General features: G+C 43.6%; 1 protein-coding gene across 30 annotated transcripts in view; it reads left to right on the forward strand.

Moving 5' to 3' along the window:
- Window positions 1-23,365, forward strand: part of LOC141765101 (regulating synaptic membrane exocytosis protein 1-like) — a 126,687-nt gene that overhangs the window by 11,587 nt on the left and 91,735 nt on the right. For 29 of the 30 annotated variants that reach the window (XM_074631001.1, XM_074631006.1, XM_074630970.1 and 26 more), the window contains exon 2: window positions 22,947-23,160. In XM_074631001.1, the coding sequence (XP_074487102.1) occupies window positions 22,947-23,160 (214 nt within the window). Of the gene's footprint in view, window positions 1-20,919; window positions 21,307-22,946; window positions 23,161-23,365 lie in introns of those variants that run through there. The other variant, XM_074630975.1, reaches the window with a different exon arrangement.

Consider the following 23,365-nt stretch of genomic DNA (forward strand, 5'->3'; position numbering starts at 1 on the left):
AGTCTTTGATTTAAATCAACAAAGTAATTTCCGCCTCTATATCACTCATACAATGCTGGAAATGTGAACATGATCTGACCAACTCGGTAGTTTCACTGACTGAAACCCGGACCGGTCTGATGTTTTTTTCAAAGTTAGATCTGATTGATCTATTGATTGTTGCTGGCACAAACCACTGTCCTGTGTGTGAGTCCTTCCAGAATTTGAAGCAATAAAAGAAATGAGAGTAACTTGGTCTCAGGAGGGAGCACAGCTCCTGTCAGCTGCCTGGCTCAGTGAGCAGGACATGCAGTGTATCAGCAGCATCTCTCCTCTACTGTATAGGTGTCCACTAAGCCAAGATGAGCCACGGTTTATCCTCTCACATCAGCTCAATAATTATTCCTTTCTCCGGCACAGGCCTGGCAGCTCCTCTCCCTCCGTCAATCAATGGCAAGTAAAGAGCCCTCCGCACATCGAGACAAAGTGGACATCGATCTGTGTGGAGTGTGTGTGAGGTGAACATGCTAATAACACGTTAGTCCACCCCGTACTGTCTCAACGACGAAGGAACACCCGGTCCTGAAGCATCATCATCTTTAAATCAAATACAAGTGTCTTTTATGTGTAGTTGCATGTGAAACTAGATGATAAAACTAGACACGACGGAGCAGGACTCATTATTGAAGAACCACAACATATAATTTATTTAATACATTTTTGTATTAATCAAAGCAGCTTGGACAGGTTTCCTTTGCCTCTGTGCTCGTAGAACCATTGGGAACTGTAAACGCAGTACACAGTAGCAGGACACATTATTAAAAGAATAACATAATGCATTTAATTTATTTTTACTATTTATTTATTTTGAATCAGAACAGTTTAATGATCTTGTGCCGTAGCTCTGCTGTTCCTCTTCAACAGGATCCTTTGCCTCCTGTAGAGAGTTTCCCTCAGAGGAAACGTATTGTTGTCTCGGACTACGTACATTATTTTTCATTTTTCAACTTGTTTTGTCTCAGGCTATTATAATTATAATTGTGGAGCTCAGACGACATTTCGTCCAGGATGGAGACACTGGGTGAAAGACTGAACGGCCGGTCCTGTGGGAGTTATAAGAGGAGCGAAATGCCTGTTGATGTACAGAAGGAACTGTGTAGAATAATTAATCAAAACGACACGTTTGATGCGCACATAAGCACGGGGGGTTCTGTGGATCAAAACTACACTTAAAGTAACCAGCGGATATCTGTTGCGTCTGTGCGTAATGTTGGCTTGACCGCAACATCACTCTCTATAGAGACTGCAGTGGTGTGCTGTGCTGGCTCTCTGTATAGTTATCTCATGCGCACAAATTAATTAATGAGTGGAACATGATAAACGTCTATGGAAGTATAATATTATTATTTTAATTGTAGTGAAAACCGGGCAATTTGTTAATGACTGTTAAAAACCGGGACATTTGAGTGTTTTACACATATGTGTCGGGACTCGGGACACGTCAGCTTGAAACCGGGACTGTCCCCCAAAAAAACAGGACTGTCCCGGAAAAACCGGGACGTCTGGTTACTGTAATTTTAGAAAAAAAAGTACCGAAAAAATTTGTCTTTATCTAGTATGGTGTGCACTATAAATGTATTGCATAAAGATATAGGTCATCTAAAATGAAGGGTGATTCTGCAAATAAAAAGTTGTCCACGCTGGTTAACGGTGCAGCTAACGGTGCTAACAGCACAAACAGTGCAAACAATGGCGACAGTGCTGACAGAGCTAACGGTGCTATCCTGCTGTAGTGTTACCGGAGGGTGGGAATTACGCTTCTGTGGCGATGGCATGGGTCGGGATGGCGTTGTCAGCGGTAACCGCCATATGAGAGCAGGGCAGAGGGGCGGCCATTAGCATAGCTAGATAGCTAGCTAGCTATGTAAACAAAGCACAGGGAAGCTCTGATTACAACACACACAGAGGGAGAGCAACTTCATTCTCTGCTCAGGTAGACATTACTCCTCTATATCTGTACATAGCAAATAGTTGACCATATTAATGCTCTGAATTTTGAATTTTACCATGTTTAATTCATAGCAGGGTGGAACTGTTTGAGCCAGAGAGTTTCAACAGTTTTCTCAAACAAAATGGTACCACAGCAGCAAAAGTTAACTCTTCAAATAACATTTCAGGCAGAATCTTGACTAATGCTTATTACTGTTGTAGCAGATCTGTTTTTACCAGCCTCAAACTGTCTATTGTGTCTAATCTTGTTTCATACAATATCACTCACTTTTGTGTAGTTATGTATCTTCCTATCCTGTTTAAAATAGATATCATTCTTCATGCTAGCACAGTTTTCACTTGTTTGCACAGTGGCTAGCTAAAACAGTAGCAGCTAGCATCATGTCAAATCACCAAATTTTGTCTCTAGAGTGAAAAAAAAAGAAAGATTCCAACTAAGCCCGATTTGGTACTTTCAGCTGAGATAAAGAGAAACATTTTCCTGACAGACGCAAGAGTTTTAAGGTTTCTGCAAGAAAAATGCTAATGTTGAATTATGGATCAGGTCTGAAAATAGCACACACTTGGAAGCAGTTCCTGAAATATTTAAATATTCAGTTCACTGGCTGCTGTTGATGTGCTGAACCTCTTTTTTTTCTTGTTAACCTCTTTCAGTTTTGGCCCACTGTTGAATTCCACTAATTACAGTGTGAAATGCAGATCTGTGTGTGCGTGAATGTGTGTGTAAGAATTTGATGTAATTTTAATGTAAATGAGAAAGCATTCCTATTTTACATAGGTGAACACATGCACTCATACAAGCACTCTTTCTCACACACTCAAAATCCACACATACCCCGCACTCGGCACACAAACACACACACACACACACACACACACACACACACAGCTTCTATGCAGTAGTTGAGACAGACTGCTAGTCTTATGAGAGAGCACAAATGCACACACCAATGGTGTGCGTCTCTCTCAGCGTCTGTGAAAGATGAAAGCTTGCAAGGCTGCAAAGCATGACAAACTGTACCGCTCTTGCAAAGACAGAATGCCTCTGTCACTGTACAGTTTGTCCTGTTGCTTTGCAGCCTGCAAGCCTCCACTCTTTTTCCAGACAGCTGGAGAGAGTGCGAATCCTTGTGCTCCGTGAATCTTCACACTTTGCTCTTAATTAAAAGAACTCAAAAGCAGTCGGGTGTGTCTGCAACACCTGGAGGAATGGAAGCCGGTGTGTGTGTGTGTGTGTGGGGGGAGGAGGGAGGTGGTGGTGGTGGTGGTGGGGGGGGGGGTGGGGGGGTGGGGGGGGGCGCTGTGTGTACATGATTTATGTTTGTGCGACATCAGTGTGTGTGCGTGTTGTTGTGACTTTGTCTACACACCTATCATCTTTGCTGCATGTCTCAAAAAGCTGCATCTTGTGTTTGCTTCTCAGTTTTTTGTTGTCAAATGAAATCTCAAAAAAAAAGAAAGAAGAAAAAAAACTCACTGTAGCTGTTTTGGGTATACCTCAGCATGCATGCGCACTTGTGGGTGTGGGTGTGTATGCATGCATGCATGGGTACACTCTTGCTTTAAATGTGGGCCAGAAAGAGAGATGAAAAAACCCAGAAATCTCAGCACCCATGGAAATGAAAGTATGCAATTTGTATTAAAACTCTAACCCCTTAACACTCTGACAAAGACACTGGTATCATATGAAAGCCTAAGGAATCTATTGGTATCAACCATGTCATACTAGCCTGTCGGGAAGGAGGATAAATAATGCTACAAAGTTGCGCCAAATTTTGGCAAGGAAAAAACTGGCATGGCCATTTTCAAAGGGATCCCTTGACCTTTGACCTCAAGATATGTGAATGAAAATGGGTTCTATGCATGGATGTATAAAGAGAACTGGATACAGCGCTGGAGGTGTGGCCCTGTTCATTCCTATGAAAGCTGGTCAGTGGCGCATTATGGCAAAATGGCTCGACTTCCGTCTGGAAAAGTACCCGGACCTTCCACATCCATTGGGCCCATAGAACATGCGCAGTAGCGTCCGCTCGGTCACGGGGTCCCAATGTCATGCCGTCGTCACGGCTTGCGCTGTTGTCACGGCTTGCGCTGTTGTCACGGCTTGCGCTGTTGTCACGGTCTTGGTCTCACTCACATGAACGGAGGAAGACAAATAACTCTGGATTTGACTACCAGTGCATTTGACAACTTTTAGGACCTAATGATTTAAATAAGGACTATTAAAGTGTTCATACTGGGAAGTTGATTTACCTCAAAAATTTTTTATCTGAGTTACAGACGTCTCTTTCCCAATGTGAGTTTATGGGAAAAAGTCTTTTTGAGCCCAATGGCATCACGTGACGGACACGGAAGTTGTAGTTACGCCGTTTGGCTACTACGAAAATTGGGATCAACAACCGGTGCTCTTTCTATGGGCTTGGTCTCCCCTTTACAGACATGCCCATTTTATGATAATCACATGCAGTTTGGGGCAAAAACCATGCAGTTTTTTTTTATGCAGTATAAATGTTATTTCCACCGATATTAACATGTATTGTATTGTATTGTATGCATGTATTTGAATATGCCTGCATACTGGGGTCCCTGTATAAATATTTATTACATGGCGTTGTTGAATACTCGATTCTGATTGGTCAATCACAGCATTCTGCGGTCTGCTATTTCTTTATAGCAGACCGTTTCTATGTATAACAGGTCGTTGCTATGGGCGCAGTTCTGATGTCGGACTCTGGCAGACCGTTTATGATTCAAATGAGTGATTTCTTCAGTAAGTAGCTGTGTGATAAGTGGGATAATGTACAGCTAGCGGGTCATTGTTGTGAAAGAATCCCCTTCAGGTTGATGAGAGACGCCTCTGCTTCGCGTCGGGGTGCAGCATTGCCCTGTCGGGGATTCTTTCACAACAATGACCGGCTCGCTGTACATTATCCCTTACAGAGTGACTGTTTTATAAAAATAACTTTTTTTAATCATAATTTGCTCCAACTTGCCTACTCCAGCTTTAATGCTCTGGACATAGAATTTAGCCCCTTTAAACCTCAGTGCTATCTTTGGTCTTTTACTATCTTGTGCAGTTAGGGAAACAGCCTTGCGTTCGTGTGTTTATACAGCTGTCCTGATTTGGTTAATCATTAGCTTCAGCAGCAGAGACATATGTCACAGAGAACCAGGACATGGCCTTTCTCACTCACAGAGGCTGGGAAGAGTTGGTGTGTCTGGGTGGGACTCTGAGCGAGTGTATAGAGAGTGAGAGACGTGAGCGAGCCTCGGTGAGTAGCCTCTTTAGTGCTCTCAGACCTCCCCGGCATTAAAGTTTAATGAAAATGCATTCTACTCGGGCTGACCAGGCTCTCTACATCTCTCTCCCTCTCTCCTTCCATCTCTGTCTGTGTTTGTGGTCAGAGGAAGTGATACAACATTGTATGAAACTCAAATTTGTACCCTCAGGTAACACCAGTCAAAAATATCTCTATGCTTATTTGGATCACGTTAAATAATATGTCATGAAGAGTTGAATAGTGTCTAAAATATTGTGCTGTGTGTGAGTAAGAGAGGGATTGTGACACACCTGTAAAGTAACTGCTGCTTCATGTGGACCATGTTTCCTACCACAGCTCTCTCAGAAAGCTCAATACAAACACCGCCAGGCTGTTTGGGTTCCTCAAATAGAGAAGCCCGAAGAATACTGAACCCTGCTTTAGTGTTCTGGCTCCCTAGTCGATGAGCAGCTTTCATCTTTTTGATAGAAAATATGATATAATATCAGCATCTGAACCATTATTACACATATAGTACCTTATAGCGTATGATATCATGCCGTGCAGTGGCGTCTTCCTACAATACGTGCACGTTTGAATGCAATCTGTCCTAAGAGGTGTACAATTACTTTTACCGTTACCTCCTATGTAACGTTACTTTTGACAACGATGTCTAGTAGGGTTCTAGTAGCAGTTCTCAGCTGCCTCGCGTTAGCCTAACATGGTGAAACAAGTAACGTCATTTAAGTTAACACTGCTTAGCTAGCGTTGCTAACAACGTTAGTGGGCTAAGACACATCAAAAAACATATATTGGTAAGAAGTGAAGAAAGCCGTTCGTCAGCGCCCAGCAGCAGAGCTACGCTTCCGCCATTTTGGACTGAAAACGACTACCACGCCAGTAAAACCTCCGCCTACAAAGAGCCATACAAAATTAAAATGAATAAATATAAAATAAATAAATAATTTCTATTATATTGTCATATATAATTAATGTCTTTACTGAAATGGCCTGTGTTGAATAGGAATAGGAATATAGGAATAGGAATATTATAAATATGCATCACTATTCACTTACTTATTTATTTATTAAACTTTTTAGCCCGGCTGCTTCCCAGAGGAGCATAAAGTGATCGATGGACATAAATGGTTAAAAAAAAAGTTAAAATTAATACAGCACACAGATTTTGAGAATAATCTCAATCTTTTTCATGTCAAGGATCCAGAATGGAGTCCAATAGACCACAGACCATGGATTTAGAAGAGGGTCCAATAGACCACAGACCATGGATTTAGAAGAGGGTCCAATAGACCACAGACCATGGATGTAGAAGAGGGTCCAATAGACCACAGACCATGGATTTAGAAGAGGGTCCAATAGACCACAGACCATGGATTTAGAAGAGGGTCCAATAGACCACAGACCATGGATTTAGAAGAGGGTCCAATAGACCACAGACCATGGATGTAGAAGAGGGTCCAGTAGACCACAGACCATGGATGTAGAAGAGGGTCCAGTAGACCACAGACCATTGATGTAGAAGAGGGTCTAATAGACCACAGACCATGGATTTAGAAGAGGGTCCAATAGACCACAGACCATGGATGTAGAAGAGGGTCCAGTAGACCACAGACCATGGATTTAGAAGAGGGTCCAATAGACCACAGACCATGGATGTAGAAGAGGGTCCAGTAGACCACAGACCATGGATGTAGAAGAGGGTCCAATAGACCACAGACCATGGATTTAGAAGAGGGTCCAATAGACCACAGACCATGGATTTAGAAGAGGGTCCAATAGACCACAGACCATGGATTTAGAAGAGGGTCCAATAGACCACAGACCATGGATGTAGAAGAGGGTCCAGTAGACCACAGACCATGGATTTAGAAGAGGGTCCAATAGACCACAGACCATGGATGTAGAAGAGGGTCCAGTAGACCACAGACCATGGATGTAGAAGAGGGTCCAATAGACCACAGACCATGGATTTAGAAGAGGGTCCAATAGACCACAGACCATGGATGTAGAAGAGGGTCCAGTAGACCACAGACCATGGATTTAGAAGAGGGTCCAATAGACCACAGACCATGGATGTAGAAGAGGGTCCAGTAGACCACAGACCATGGATGTAGGAGAGGGTCCAATAGACCACAGACCATGGATTTAGAAGAGGGTCCAATAGACCACAGACCATGGATGTAGAAGAGGGTCCAATAGACCACAGACCATGGATGTAGAAGAGGGTCCAGTAGACCACAGACCATGGATGTAGAAGAGGGTCCAGTAGACCACAGACCATGGATGTAGAAGAGGGTCCAATAGACCACAGACCATGGATGTAGAAGAGGGTCCAATAGACCAGACCATGGATGTAGAAGAGGGTCCAATAGACCACAGACCATGGATGTAGAAGAGGGTCCAGTAGACCACAGACCATGGATGTAGGAGAGGGTCCAATAGACCACAGACCATGGATTTAGAAGAGGGTCCAATAGACCACAGACCATGGATGTAGAAGAGGGTCCAATAGACCACAGACCATGGATGTAGAAGAGGGTCCAGTAGACCACAGACCATGGATGTAGAAGAGGGTCCAGTAGACCACAGACCATGGATGTAGAAGAGGGTCCAATAGACCACAGACCATGGATGTAGAAGAGGGTCCAATAGACCAGACCATGGATGTAGAAGAGGGTCCAGTAGACCACAGACCATGGATTTAGAAGAGGGTCCAATAGACCACAGACCATGGATGTAGAAGAAGGTCCAGTAGACCACAGACCATGGATGTAGAAGAGGGTCCAATAGACCACAGACCATGGATGTAGAAGAGGGTCCAATAGACCACAGACCATGGATGTAGAAGAGGGTCCAGTAGACCACAGACCATGGATGTAGAAGAGGGTCCAGTAGACCACAGACCATGGATGTAGAAGAGGGTCCAATAGACCACAGACCATGGATGTAGAAGAGGGTCCAGTAGACCACAGACCATGGATGTAGAAGAGGGTCCAATAGACCACAGACCATGGATGTAGAAGAGTACCACAGACCATGGATGTAGAAGAGGGTCCAACAGACTACAGACCATGGATGTAGAAGAGGGTCCAATAGACCACAGACCATGGATGTAGAAGAGTACCACAGACCATGGATGCAGAAGAGAGTCCAATAGACCACACACCATGGATGTAGAAGAGGTTGTGTCCTGTGCTTTTGCCCTCCTTGTCAGTAAATAGCCTACAACTCCATTAAATTCTGTTGATGTCATGCTACTAGCAATACTAGCTACTGGCCGATAGCCGGTTGTTTGGGAACAGAGACGTTAATACATCCACCACGGTACAGGCTGACAGCGTACAGCCCATGGGTGTATTAGAAGTGATGAATTACAGCCAATATATCCATTATTGCAGCCTCATACAGCTAGCAGGAAGCCGGCAGAACCGGCGGTGCAGTCCCGTGGGTCTGATGCACGTTCATTATGCCGAGGAAAATAACTCTGGATTCAGCTGTTGGTTCACTTTACAACTTTTAGGACATAATGGTTTAAATGAGGGCTATTTAAGTGTTCCTACTGGGAAGTTGATTTACCTCAAAAACACAATTATCCTCTGATTTACAGACGTCTCTTTATACATCCATGGTCACAGACTCTTTGGTGTTTTCAGTCCAAAATGGCGGCAGCGCTACCGCGGCGCCATCTAGCGGCTGTTGTCAAAAAAGCATGGGAGTTTCATCTCTTTGCTTCTATACTCTTTGAAGACACTGTCTAGGTGCTGAAATATAACGTTAGTTGCTCTAGCTAGGGCAACCTAATGACTATAAAGTAAACATCATTCAGTCGGCATCACAAACAGAACTGTTGACTCTCAGTCCAATGCCTCCTGGTTGCTCATAGTGACAGCAGCTGTGTTCTCCTAAAAGCCTTCAATTTGACTCTTTTAATCAATTTCCAACAATGCTAGCAGTGGAACTCACACAACAATATAAATCCAGCACAACAATTCTTTGTATTCGTAGCTCACTTTTTTGTGGAGGTTGGTGGGAAGTGCTGAAAAATTAACTGAAGAAGAAAAAGGACGGGGGCAACGGAGGAGGAGTGGGCTGCTTGCCGAGGCTTCTGGGATAGAGTGAGGGGATTAGAGGTCGCACATGATTACTCCGCAACTACTCTACAACTAGACTCACGGCTTACGTCACCCAGCAGGCTGTGTGTGGTCAGAGGCTTTGTGTTTATGTGTCTCGGTATTTAAGAGAGAAAGGAACAGAAGAGGACAGTGCAAAGTGAGTTGTATATATATGGTGATGTGGAAGAGGGACTACAGGGCAGCCGTGGCCCTGAGGTAGAGCGGTTTGTCCACTAATCGTAACATAGGCGGTTTGACCCCCGGCTCCTCCAGTCCGCGTGTTGAAGTGTCCTTGGGCAAGATACTTAACTCCAAACTGCTCGCGAAGGCTGAGCCATCGGGGTGTGAATGAGTATTTAGATTAGACCTTGCATGGCAGCGTCTGCCATCAGTGTAAGAATGTGTGTGAATGTTGACATGTAGCGTAAAGCGCTTTGAGTGGTCGGAAGACTAGAAAGGCGCTATATAAATGACATCCATTTAACATGTTTTATCTATTACATGGCTTTGACAGAGTGGAATCCAATGTACAGAATCGAAGATATGAGATAAGACGTATGAGGTATGAGAGGAAAAGAAATAAAGGAAATGGAGGAAGAGTTAGAGGGATATAAATGGAAAAGAACGAAAAATAAATATAGTAGGAGGAGAGAGATAGAGTGATAGACACACACGGAGGAGTCCATGCCAAAAAAGCACTCCGCTCCACAAATACTGGTAAAACACTCACAACATCAATAAAGAGTTATCAACATCTAAGCACTGGCTATGGGAGGGGCTGCGTAGCCTGATGCTATAGGCTGAAGACGGGCTAAAGCTACGGAGCTGAAGGACTCGGTCTGTTCAGTGAAGGACAGAACTGATCTGACACAAGACATCAACATCAAGTCTGTTCATTTAACCTCTTCAGCCGCACAGACCAGTCAGTGACTCGATCATTACAAATGCATGTTGTGCGGACGATTTTGAAACCTACATTGATTTGTTTTAAATCCTGGTCAAGATCCCATTCTCTGTACAGATGTCCAATAGGTTATTTGGAATTCCATGGAAATATAAATAGTGTGATGCACAAAGGGTGACCATGCTGTGACTGTATTTTCAAACCCCCAAACCGGGCGACCCGTTCTCACTCCCAACTCGTCAAATACCACCGTTTGTTAAGTGCCCCTCAGGATCCGAAATCAACGCACAGAGGCGCTCTTCAGCAACAGTATGTGACGAACCGGGCTCTCAACTAACTCCAATGTAAACCCACCTGCGGCGTTATTCAATGGTCGGAGCAAGTGGCGTAGTATTAATAGCATGAGAGTCCGTTCAGGGCGGGCGGGAGGTGGCGTGGATGGGTCAAACAAACAAAAGACTTTTATGCCCATTTCAGACTACACGATATCAGCCCGATTATAGCCCGACGCGGCCGTCGTAGAGGATCTTGAACGATAAATGAGCGTTGTGTACGACAATCGATTGTTTTATCTTGTGTAGTGTGTCATAGTGCACTCAACCGACGCTGCGTCTGGGACGCCTCACGACGTCCCAACAGAAAGTCTAGACGCACACAGCTATAAGCAGAAGCACATGGCTACTTATTATGCAGATGGATGTCATCGGACCTTCAACTGCTGCCGGAGCTAGCAGTAGGATATTCAATCTAGGTTGAGTCGGAGTAAAAAACACAACCGCCGTTGCGTCTTTGCGCATGGAACATCCCGTTGTGCGCCCGCTTTCGCTTCTCCCTGTGAATTATATTTTGACCTTTTTCCCCTGGAGCCTCGTGGGCCCCTTTACATGGTCGGCCCCGGGGGGGCTTGAGCCCCGGTAAGGCCGTATATTAAGACGGCGGTGCCGGGAGAGTGTGTATTGTCGGAACAGGGGACCGACGTGTAGTCTGTCATGTGTCGCGGCCAAGTCACGACAAGAATTTATTACTGTCAATCTCAATGACTCTTAATATTTTGTAGCATATGGCTGTTGTTCTGGAGGTATAATAAGGGATTGTTAGGTGGTAAAAGGGTTACTTTACTCCCAGAACTTCATGAAGTCTAGCTTCTAGACACCATAAAGTCTAGATTCCTACGATAGTGAACACAGCAGGTTAGATTTCTTATCGCTGCTCCCCTGAAGCTATGTACTAAACCAGCAGGTGGATGTGACTGCAGCAGTCAGATGTGGCTGCGACATTGGATCCTGGAAAGAATGACAGCTGGGAATCAAACCCTATCAAGCCAGGGAGGATTGACCAGATTGTTTGAGAAATTGCTGCCCTATAGATAGATACACACCGGCCATCTGGGTGCTTTATTTCTGCTAGCGTTATGACGTTAGTGCTATTTTATAGCCTTTTGACAGTGGAGGGAGCCAAATGTGTAAAAGTCGTCATGGATAACATCACGGCAGGCAAACAAGAAAACAAAGAAGATGTTTGCATTTGGTTAAGCACCCATCTGTTGCTCTCTCTTTCCCTTCTTCCTCCTTTTCTTTCCATTTCACACACTCCAGCAGGAATGTATTCTTCATCTCCAATAATTTACTAATGTTCCTGCCTTTATAAACTGTTCCTGAGCAGATCTATCTATTATTTTCCTTTCTCTTCTCCTCCTCTTCTTCCTCCCCTTCCTCTTTCCATCATCCTGTCTCCATCCTCTTTCCATCATCCACTCCTCTTCTCAAGTGGTATTTATAGAGTCGCTCCGGATGCATCGGCTTCTCTCCTCCGCTGGTCTCTGGCCCACGCTTGTTTCCGTCTTGGCTCTCTTTGTTCATCCTTTGCTTTTCCACTTGTTCTCCTTCCATCTCCCCCTCCTCCCTGCAGACAACCGTTTGTCTACCCATCTCTCTCTCTGAGATGGGTAGACTTCTGGGATTGTGTATAAATCACCTGTTCCTCCTGTCTTCCTGTTTCCTTTTTTTTTTTTTAACCCCGCGGTGTCTTCTCCCTATGGGCCCGCTCCCTTTCATTCACCTCTTATGATCATTCTGCCTCCACCCCTGACTCCTCCTTTCCTTGCCCCCTCACAGCGTGTGTCAACATGTCTGTCGTCTTCCCGGTCTCTAGCTCTATCAGAAGCAGCAGAGACGTTTTTTCCTTCAACGCCCTCAATTGTGCTGTCATGGAGTGCTGGGACTATTGATCCAGCATGCTTGTTTTGTTCTTTCAACTAAAAGCTCCAAACCTCTGAAAAATGCCAGTTTGTGTTGTTACAACCATTGGTGTCAATTGACTGTTTGCTAAACCCTGCCCCTGGCCTGAACAGTGATTGTCCAATCATAGTTTAGAAACCTTAACTCTGCACCGCAGGTCTGTCAAAGTTTAGGACAGTGGTTCTCAACTAGGGGTCCTTGAGGGAGTTCCCCAGGGGAAATTTAATGTATTGATTCGTGTACATAGACACTAATTTCAAATTTTTTTTGTGATGGTCAGCAGGAAAAAACACAGGACCGGTGTTCGTGTCTTGTGTGAGACCACAAGTTGATTTATTTGCCACGTATCTTTCTTACCTAAGTAACAGCCCTTCTGGTGTTAAAGTGGCAGTAGGCAGTATATTTTTGGCATCATTGGGCAAGAATTCCATAATAACCTTTCAGCATATTGTAATTCAAGTGTTCTGAGAGAAAACTAGACTTCTGCTCCTCCTCATGGCTCTGTTTTCAGGCTTTAGAACATCTAGCCCGTGACGGGAGACTTTGACTAATCACAGGTCATTTCAGAGAGAGAGCATTCCTATTGGCTGTGGTCCGGTCATCTGACCAGTACTTGGCGCTCCTTCAAGCCATCTTAACCTGATCTCAACATGGCTCCCGGGTCACCAACTGATGATACTTTTCCAAGTATAAAAGTGCTGTAAAATAAAATGCATTATGGCGTCTGTTACCTCGTGCATCGTTTTTCCTCCTCTGTTTCAGAGGCTGCACTGCTGAGAGTTCACTTGTGTGTACACTTGCCAAAGAAACATCATTCTGTCACGGTCAGCAGTGTTTTTTGTTTATGTTTGGCGTCATGCACCTGGAACACTTGGAGGTCAGAAGTTGGAAATTTCAACTGAGAATTCTGACCTCTGGTTCTGACTGGAACGCAGCATGGGCCTACATACAAAGTCATTTTGTTGTTGCCGGCAGCAAAGATGCAATTTCCCCATACTAAGAAACATGCGCTAGCACAGCTGATATGCCTACGTCATTGAAAACGTGCTTCCAAGACAGGGCTTTCCTCCCGAGGTCTCGATATGAGCACAGACTTGTGTTGTACAGTTCAAGAAATTCAGACACACAATATTATTTTTTTCCTCCATTTTGCCCTCTGTGCCTGGCTGGCTGCCTCGTGTTTATTGGCCAAGCGGGTATTCTTCACAGCGCAAACTTTGAGCACTTTGCTCGGCGCAGCCGTGGTGGGGTGGAACGAGCTGTTGAAAATAATGGGTTTCAGTGCGCAGTAGTGCCGCTTCTGCGTCGTGTCTGAAAGTGGCTGAACTTCTTGTGTTCCCTCCGACTGAGGAAGAGTCTTCTACGAGGCGTCACCAGGAATCAGCTGATGAGACAGAAATAGTACTGCCTTCCACACATACACAAACACAGCTTTCCCTTCTACCTTCCCCATCCTTGGGCAATGTATTCATAGCGGTGCTAATTAACAACTCCACACCAATGACTGGTGAAGAGACTGGAGACACGAGAGGGAGAGATAAAGAGAACAAGAGAGGGAAAGGGAGAGAGAGAGGGAGTCCTTGGACATGCTGAGCTGGATGCGAGGCCCAAGGCGAAGGCAAAGCCATACATGTGTATATGTGGGTTTTCTGTCTGTGTCATTGTTTATATTTGCCTATGTGTGTGTGTGAGTGTGTGAGTGTATGTAAATGCGTTCTCATTTGCACACTTGTTTTGACAAGGCCTAAGCAGGAATAACCCACATCTGGCTCTTTAGCTGTCCCTGCTGGCCCATGGCGTTGAACTAGAGAGAGGAGACAGCCGCAGTTCAGCCGGTTCACACCACTTGGACCCCCCCTGGTCACTGTCTAGCACGGCTACATGCTAACAGTGTTAGACAGTAACACATTACAGTAGAGCCAATAGGTTCAGGACGTCACGTCAAGGACCCCTAAACTGACACAAATTACACCACGGACCAACATTTAATAAGATTTTGTCCAAGATTTTTTGCTTTTAGATGGTTATTACAGAAAATGTATCGATGACCAAAATATTCATGAATTGTTTTCATTGTGTTACTTATGGATGGAATAGAGTGCTACAGGAATGAGTCCTAAAACCCGGAAATGAGTTAGCATTTTAGCACTTCCAGTTCCCTCGTCTGGAAGTCTATGGGTTTTGTTGAATGGGTGTTTAATTAGATGTCTGAAATAAGGTCTGTGGTTAACACAAGCTTAAAAGATTTTAACATTTTGTTCTACGGCATAAAATACGTCAATAAATATCCCACTTGTGAATTTTGAAGCCTTTATGTGTCTTAAAAAAGGCGGTTGCTAACAAGTGGCAAAATGAGACTACTAAACGTCATCCCGCCAACTCATCCTCCTTTACAGCCTCGTTGTGTATACTCTCCGTAGTGTAGTTTGTTTATAGCCTAACGTTAGCTTTTTAATTCTGGCGACTGCATTTACACCTAAAAAATCATAAAAGTGTTATTCATTTGTGGAGATTATCTTGCTGAAAAATACTTATAGGCCTAAGTAAAATAAACATGTGTTTGCCACAGAGCTTATTTTCTGCTATTATCCAAAACCCAATGGAAACATCCCATTGGCTTTTTGTCGAGGGAACCCAGGGCGATGCTAACTTCCTGGTTGGCCTACAAAAATACCTCATCCCTGGAGCACTCTATTATAGCTAGCAACCAGTACATCCAGAAATCACCTGGGTTTTGTGTGGAGTTGGGTGTTTGTTTGAGTTTCTGCCCAGTTAGCCCAGGTTATCTCAGTTAGCTCAGGGGTTAGCTTACTGTCGGTTGGAGGTTGAGAGATAGTAGCTACAGGCTGGCTACTAACAAAGCCACAGTGTCTCATTTCCTATTATACAGCATAATGTGTTAAATACAGACGATACACTTAGGGCTGTGGAGGATTTGAAAGTTATTGAAAGTTATCTATCTCCACAAACTCCTGAGAAAAATTATCTGGCGCTTTAGCCGCTAAATGCTTCACTATGGTCTTCGGCTAAGTTGCTAACTGTGTCTGTCTGTTGGTGCTGGGCAGGTGGCATACAGTGGGTTTTCAGAACCTTTTGACTGAAAACAGCTGCCTCTGAAGTTAGAAACAGCTGAGTTGCGAACTAGGAAATACAATGAGCTAAAACAGGATTAAAGGCTAAATAGAGCTACGGTGAAATGCAGGGTTGGGTGATCATTTCCTGTGGGTTTGTCACTATGAGCAACCCCTTTCATATTACAGTAATTTAACCCATTGCTAAAGGGACTGTTTGTAAGAATCTGAAATTGCTTGTTAACAGCGACACCTGTGGTTGTTAAGTCAATGAAAGTCAGCGTCCTGTTGTTCGCGCTTGTGCTCGCTCTACATAGACATGAATGAGCATCGCTCAAAACAGTTAGGCGACACACATCAACTAAAACCACAATATCACTCTATATTTCACCTGCTTGGCAGTAATGTTACCTGTCCTAGTGCTTTTCCTGTCTCAGCCTCCCGACCGCGGCCGGAGGGAACAGGGGAGAGACCTGAGTTTGGGTCGGAGACGATAACGTTTCTCGCTGCGGAGCCCCGTCACTTCACTTGGTCTGGAGGAGCTGCAGCATTTATTTCTGCACAAACGTCCACTGTCACTAGATATTCTCAGAGCTAAACTAACTCTTCTGCAGTGTGTAGTGTGCGTACATGCACGTGAGAGTGGAGCGAAAGAATGAGAATGAGCGCGGTGTGTGAGTGAAGACAGGCAGTTAGGCAGAGTAGCAGAGTACAGCAGAGACTCCGACCCTGGAGACCAAAGCTAGTGACTCCTCCGCGTCCTCGGACCGCGGCCAACACTGTTTAACAGACGGGCTTCACGAGATACAACCAAGAGGTTTTGGTGCTTCCGTGTAGTTTGTGTTGGAGTCTGAGTCTGAACAGCATAGCCACACGCGAGCAGGCATGCGACAGCGACCCGCAATGATTTATACGTGTAAGAAGTTACAAACAGTCCCTTTAATTATGGGGAGAAAACAAATATTAAGAAACGACATTAACCTGTTTTTGGCTGGACCGCAGAGGACCAGCCCTACAAACGCAAAAGTCTGTCACTGAGTGAGTGACGGCTCACGGACCAAGCTGTCCAACTAGGCGATGCAGTTCCACAATGAAACCGGATTCAGCAGTGGCATAGTCTGTTTCTAGATAGATTTTGGTGGATTGTTTAGACGGAATAACAGAAAGTTTACGAGCCGGCTGCCATGTTGTTTCCTGTTTGAAACGGCGAGCAGAAAACCAGGGACCAATCAGGTACATTCAACAAGGGGTACGTCACCACTTGAAATGGCCAGTTGAGTGGAGCAGCCCGTCCTCTAGTGTCCTCGCCGGACCTGGTGGACATGTACCGCTGGATTTAACATTATAGACATGACCACTGACTATTTGTATAACAATTTAGCCACAAATTCACAGACTGGCCGTACACGGTCCAGACAGATACTCGGTTTTGAGTCCTGTTAGTAGTGTTGTGAAATTCTCTAGGCAAGTCCCTAGCAATGCAAATATTCTCAGGCTGACTGAAGAAACCTCCACTTATATAAAAAATATTTTAATGCTCCTTCACCCCCCTGTGATCCCAGGCATGGTGACTGACCCCTTGGGAGGCAGCAGGCTCAGGCCTGTAATCGATGAAGACACAGTAGAGTGAACACAGACAGTATGTCCTTACCTGAGAGGACGTCTTTCCCTGTGTCTTCACAGAGATTACGTTTTCAACCATATGGATGTAGCTCACTCATGTAGCTCCTGCTTAGTCAAGGTTAAGATTAACATAGAGGTAGTGTTCCTGATATGCATTTAGGCAGAAATTATGATTGGATATGGGAACTGTGTGCTGACTCAGACGGCATGAATCTTGTCTGTCACATTGTCTATTAATAGGGTGTGAATTTAAAATGTTGGCTGGTGTGTGAACAGTATGTGTGAGAGAGATTGCACATGTTTGGTGAATACTGTAGCTGTATACTGTTGTTTTCAGTGGTTTGTAACGCTTGTTTTCAGCTTGTTGGGCTGCCCCCAGGTGAGCAACACATACATTAAAGGTCCCATATTGTAAAAAGTGAGATTTTCATGTCTTTTACATTATAAAGCAGGTTTAAGTGCTTTATAAATACTGTGAAAGTATCGAAGCGCTCAATATACAGAGAAATACACACAGCCCGTATTCAGAAATTGTGCGTTTGAAACAAGCCGTTAGGATTTCTGTCCATTTGTGATGTCACAAATATACAACATTTAAACCATTACACGGTTTTAAACGTAAACATTCTAAATGTGTCCCAGTTTATTTCCTGTTGCGGTGTATGTGAATAATATCAGCTGACAGGAAGTAAACATGGACCCAGACTGTTGCCAGGCAACGCAATTCTGTTGCAATTCCGTTGCAATTCCATTGAAATGCACTAAAACGGAGCGTTTCAAACAGAGGGTGAATACAGGTATATTCAGACGCACAGTATGAAGAAAATAAAGATTTTTTTTTAACATTAAAGCATGTAAACATGTTCTATTAGAAACACAAAATACAAATATGAACCTGAAAATGAGCACGATATGGGACTTTAATACAGGTTTAAAGCCACAATAGGCTTCCATATTGGTAGTTAAGAGTTGTGGGATGGTTTATGCAGCAATCATGCAAGTATTTTTTAAAGTTATATGAGAAGATCTAACGTTGTGTGGTCCGGTTTTCACTGAATGGCTCTAACTTGTTAACATTTAAGAGATATTTTTTTTCATCATCACAAATGGACAGGAACTTTTCCAGACCCGACATTAAAATCCAGATCATTTTCTGTCAAAGATGCTGAGACCCGACTCACTGCTGCAGAGCATCTTTGGGATTTAGGTTGAGAACACCTTCATATTCAAAAAGTCACCTCGTGCAGCTTCAACAGTGCATGTCTGCTGAATGTGTGGAAGTGGTAGAAATACTGCATGAAACCCGTGGCTCTAAGAACAGGAACAGCTGGTGCACTGACACCCGCTGACACCCAGTGCTTGACGCCACCATGTTACCATGACAACCGGCTGTGCACCCTCTGTTTCTGACAGCTGTTCCCATGGTGCCTGGGCCTTGGCTCAGCCCTCTGGACACCCACTGGCAGGATAGATAGCTTCTTGGGGTCAAAGGTCATGTTTATGACGTTGCTGCCGTGGCGATGTCGTGTTGTTTTTCCATTTGAATTAAGTACGTAGTGAGGTTTGTGTCAACTCCGGTTATTTATGACTATTAGCTTAAGCAAAGCCTACTTGAAGCCTTTTCTGAGTGAAAACATAAAACATGTAATTCAGATTCTCTTGCAACCTTTATCTGTGTCTGTCTGGAGAAATACAGTTATTCAGGATTCTAATGGATGCTTTATCACAGTATTATCTGTTCAAAGCTTCACCTTCCTCAGTGAAGAACAGCCAAAACAAAGAGATCAGAACGGGTGTAATGTAGGGCTGTCAAAGGCAATACGAACACATTAACGCAAATTTGTTTTAACGCCACTAATTTCTTCAATGCATTAACGCAACTTGCGATTAAGGCATTATATGAAACTAGAAAAATTAAGGAAACAACGTAATACTAGCTTGTCGCGAAGGAGGCTAAATAACATTCAAAACTTTATTTAGAAAAAGCTCAATTTTGGTGAGGAAAACCTGGCATGGCCATTTTCAAAGGGGTCCCTTGACCTCTGACTCCAGATATGTGAATGTAAATGGGTTCTATGTGTACCCACGAATCTCCCCTTTACAGACAGGCCCACTTTATGATAATCACATGCAGTTTGGGGGCAAGTCATAGTCAAGTCAGCACACTGACACACTGACAGCTGTTGTTGCCTGTTGGGCTGCAGTTTGCCATGTTATGATTTGAGCATATTTTTATGCTAAATGCAGTACCTGTGAGGGTTTCTGGACAATATCTCTCATTGTTTTGTGTTGTTAATTGATTTCCAATAATAAATATATACATACATTTGCATAAAGCCGCATATTTGTCCACTCTCATGTTGATAAGAGTATTAAATACTTGACAAATCTCCCTTTAAGGTACATTTTGAACAGATAAAAAATATGCGATTAATTTGAGATTAATCGCGATTAACTATAGACAATCACGATTAATCGCAATTGAATATTTTAATTGATTGACAGCCCTAGTGTAATGGTATAAAATGTTGCTCTCATGCTACAGTGATGATCTTCCTTATGTTAACTTATGCTAAATCTGCATTATAGACAGCTCAGATGCTTTGATGTTGAGCCCCTAGGTTATTACGGCTGGTTATTACACGGCTGTATTGAATACTCGATTCTGGCGTTCTACGGTCTGTAATTTCTCTATAGCAGACCGTTGCTATGTATTGCAGAACGTTGCTATGTATAGCAGACCGTTGCAATGGGCGCAGTTCTGATGCCGGACTCTGGCGGACCGTAACCCATATCGTTCTTATTTTGAAGTTCATACTTGTATTTTGTGTTTCCATTAGAACATGTTTAATGCTCTAATGTTAAAAAAAACCCATTATTTTTCTCATACTGTCTTCCTGAATATACCTGTATTCACCCTCGCTCCGTTTCAGTGCATTTCAATGGAATTGCGTTGCTAGACAACAGTTTGGGTCCATGTTTACTTCCTGTCAGCTGATGTTATTCACATACACTGCAACAGGAAATAAACTGGGACACATTTAGAATGTTTATGTTTAAAACCGTGTAATGGTCTAAATATTGTATATTTGTGACATCACAAATGGACAGAAATCCTAACGGCTTGTTTCAAGCGCCCAATTTCTGAATACGAGCTGTGTGTATTTCTCCTTATATAGAGCGTTTTGATAGTTTAACAGTATTTATAAAGCACTTAGACCTGCTTTATAATATAAAAGACATGAAAATCTCACTTTTTACAATATAGGACCTTTAATTATTGATTTTTTCTAGTAAGTAGCCGTGTCATTGTTGTGAAAGAAATCCCTTCAGGGCGATGAGAGTCCACCCCTCCGCGGGGATTCTTTCACAACAATGACCGGTTTGCCGTATTATCCCTTACTTATAAAGTCCCCTTCAGGCATTACAAAACTTCAGCATTTGAACTTAAACATTACATACCAAATATTTGAGAAAAATTAATATGACGTGATAATATTCAAAGTATCAGCCGAGACATTTATTTTTTCTAACCTTGACATCAGTGTGTATTTTTCCAGTTAATATTAATCACGATTACATTTTTTTCCCACAATTCATTCTACATTCCACGTCACAAAGTCAGCTGATTGGCCAAATATGTCCCAGTCCGCCAGTCCCCTCCCTGTTCCAGCTCTGTATGGTGGCAGTCTGCTGTCTCTGCTCTAGCACTACACAGAGACAAGGCACTAGTGAAGAGGAATGTACATTTGGCTTCTGTCAACTCATTTCCTGGACTTGGAAAGTTTCTGTTTGGCAACATGTGACTGATTTTTTTTCAGTGAGACTCCAGACTTTGTGGGAATTGCATGTTTAGACAGCTTGTTTTTCAAGACAGACTTTTTTTCCCCCCAACTTTAAAGTATTCTGTAAAGACGCAGTATCGTTCCTGGACTTTTGATGGATCATGGTGGAGGACCGTTATCCGTTTGATTTTTTCCGCCACCAAAAGCGTCTGACAACAGATCAGGGGTCATGCTTTCTTCATGTTTCCTCCCCAGCAGCTGAGCACTATAGACGGGAGGACATGTCTGCTTTCAATAGATCCAGGTGCTCTAGTTTAATATCAGTGTAAAGCAAATGTCTTTGGGTTTTTTGGACTGATGGTGAGACAAAAAAAGGGTATTAGAATGTTAGTTTGGGATTTTGGAACATGCGATTTAAGATAATGATTAATCATATATGAATCAACTGCTAAACTTTAGGAATTTTGCAGATTTTCTCAGCGAAACATTAAAGCTGCAGTGGGTAGATATAGAACAAATGTGATTAAAAAAAGTTATTTTTTATAAAACGGTCACTATATCCTGTCAGTAGTGCATTAGACAGGTAATCTGAAAACAATCGTGTTCCTCCGTTGTCCTCTGGTGTCCTCCGGTGTCCTCCGGTGTCCTCCGGTGCTCCTAATGGCATCTGCAAGATTTCACAGACCGGAGGAAAACAACCAATCAGAGCTGATCTGGAGTCTGCCGTGTCTGAGCAGCTGTGAATCACTCACAAACTCTGATCAAACGGTCAAACATGAATATATCAAAAATATGTCAAATATGAATCAATATTCTTTTATATTCAATATTCTTATTCTATTGATCGGAGTTCGCGAGTGATTGACAGCTGCCTCCATTGAATGAACAGCCAATAGGAACGCTCTCTCAATGAAATGACCTGTGATTGGCCAAAGTCTCCAGTCACGGGCTAGATTTTCTAAAGCCTGAAAACAGAGCCATGAGGAGGAGCAGAAGTCTAGTTATCTCTCAGAACACTTGAATTAAAATATGCTGAAAGGTTATTATGGAATTTTTGTCCAATGATGCCAAAAGTATTCTGCCTACTGTAGGTTTAATCAGTGTGCAGGAGGCGTTCAGTGGCCTGCTAACCAGTGGGCCTTCCACTTATTCAACTTTCTTTTTAGGGTATTTTTTAGTACGAATTTCTCATTTTTACCTCAGCAGAAGTGCAAAAGTGTGAATGCCAGAGCACTGCATTGTCTTGATGAATTTCTTTTCGACAAATAACTCGCAGACACGACCGTAAAGTCAGCGTGCTGCCAGAGGCTTAACTAAAGTTTGTCTGCTTCCACAAATAGGCAAATTGGCTGCAAAGCTGTGAATGAAGCCATCTCCTTCCTCTCTATCTCTCTCACTCAGCGAGGTAATTAAAGTGCCTGTCTGGGTCCCCTATATGAGAGCCATGGTATGCTAATGCACTATTCCTTTGACAGTTCTGTTGAGACAACATTGTGGGTGTTTTCACATGGCCTGATTTGCAATTCACACTCGGGTTATTTCCATCATAGGCATCCCAGGAAGCAGGGGATGGGGTGGGGGGGCTGTGAGCCACAGAGAGCAAAACTGAACTGAAGTTTCATTTAATTGCGCGTATGATTTTTTTTGAAAGGCACCTTTCAAGTGGTGCTCTAATTGCCAGTTATTTCGCTGGAACTGAAATGTTGTTCTCAAACATGTGCATCGCTTTTGTTCCTGTTAGATTTATTTATTTTAAAAATTATTCAGTTATTCAGAAATTCCACCATGGCCTTCTCTGTTTTTGTTTTTATGAATGTAAGGATATTGAGACAGGAAGGTTCTGTCTGAACAGCGCTGGAGGGGTAAAGTTCATCAAGTACAAAAAGTTTTGTGAATGCATGATGTGCCACTAATGAGCAATCTTCAACTTTTGTCTCCTCTCAGAACACTGCACCAGCAGTTTGAGAGCTACAAACAGGAGGTGCGTCGCATCGGGGCGGAGACGCGGCGTCAGCAGACCCAGCTGAAGGACGACGCGCCCACCTGCGGTATCTGCCGCAAGACCAAGTTTGCCGACGGCTGCGGCCACCTCTGCTCCTACTGCCAGACCAAATTCTGCGCTCGCTGTGGAGGGCGGGTCTCTCTGCGCTCCAACAATGTGAGAAACCTGACCCGTGTCTTCTTCCGCCTTTCCCTGTCTCCATCTCACACTCACCTCATTCCTGCTGTAGCTGATGTACAGTTGTTCCTTCTGCTTCTGTGTTTGTTACTGTCTGCTTTGTTACTTCCTGGTCACACTTTGATGAGACCAAAGTGTATTGGAAGAATGGCTTGGCAACCACTCATAGGGGCTCATTTCAAGT

The sequence above is a fragment of the Sebastes fasciatus genome, chromosome 3 (genome assembly GCF_043250625.1).
Source record: "Sebastes fasciatus isolate fSebFas1 chromosome 3, fSebFas1.pri, whole genome shotgun sequence".
In the NCBI taxonomy this organism is placed as follows: domain Eukaryota; kingdom Metazoa; phylum Chordata; class Actinopteri; order Perciformes; family Sebastidae; genus Sebastes; species Sebastes fasciatus.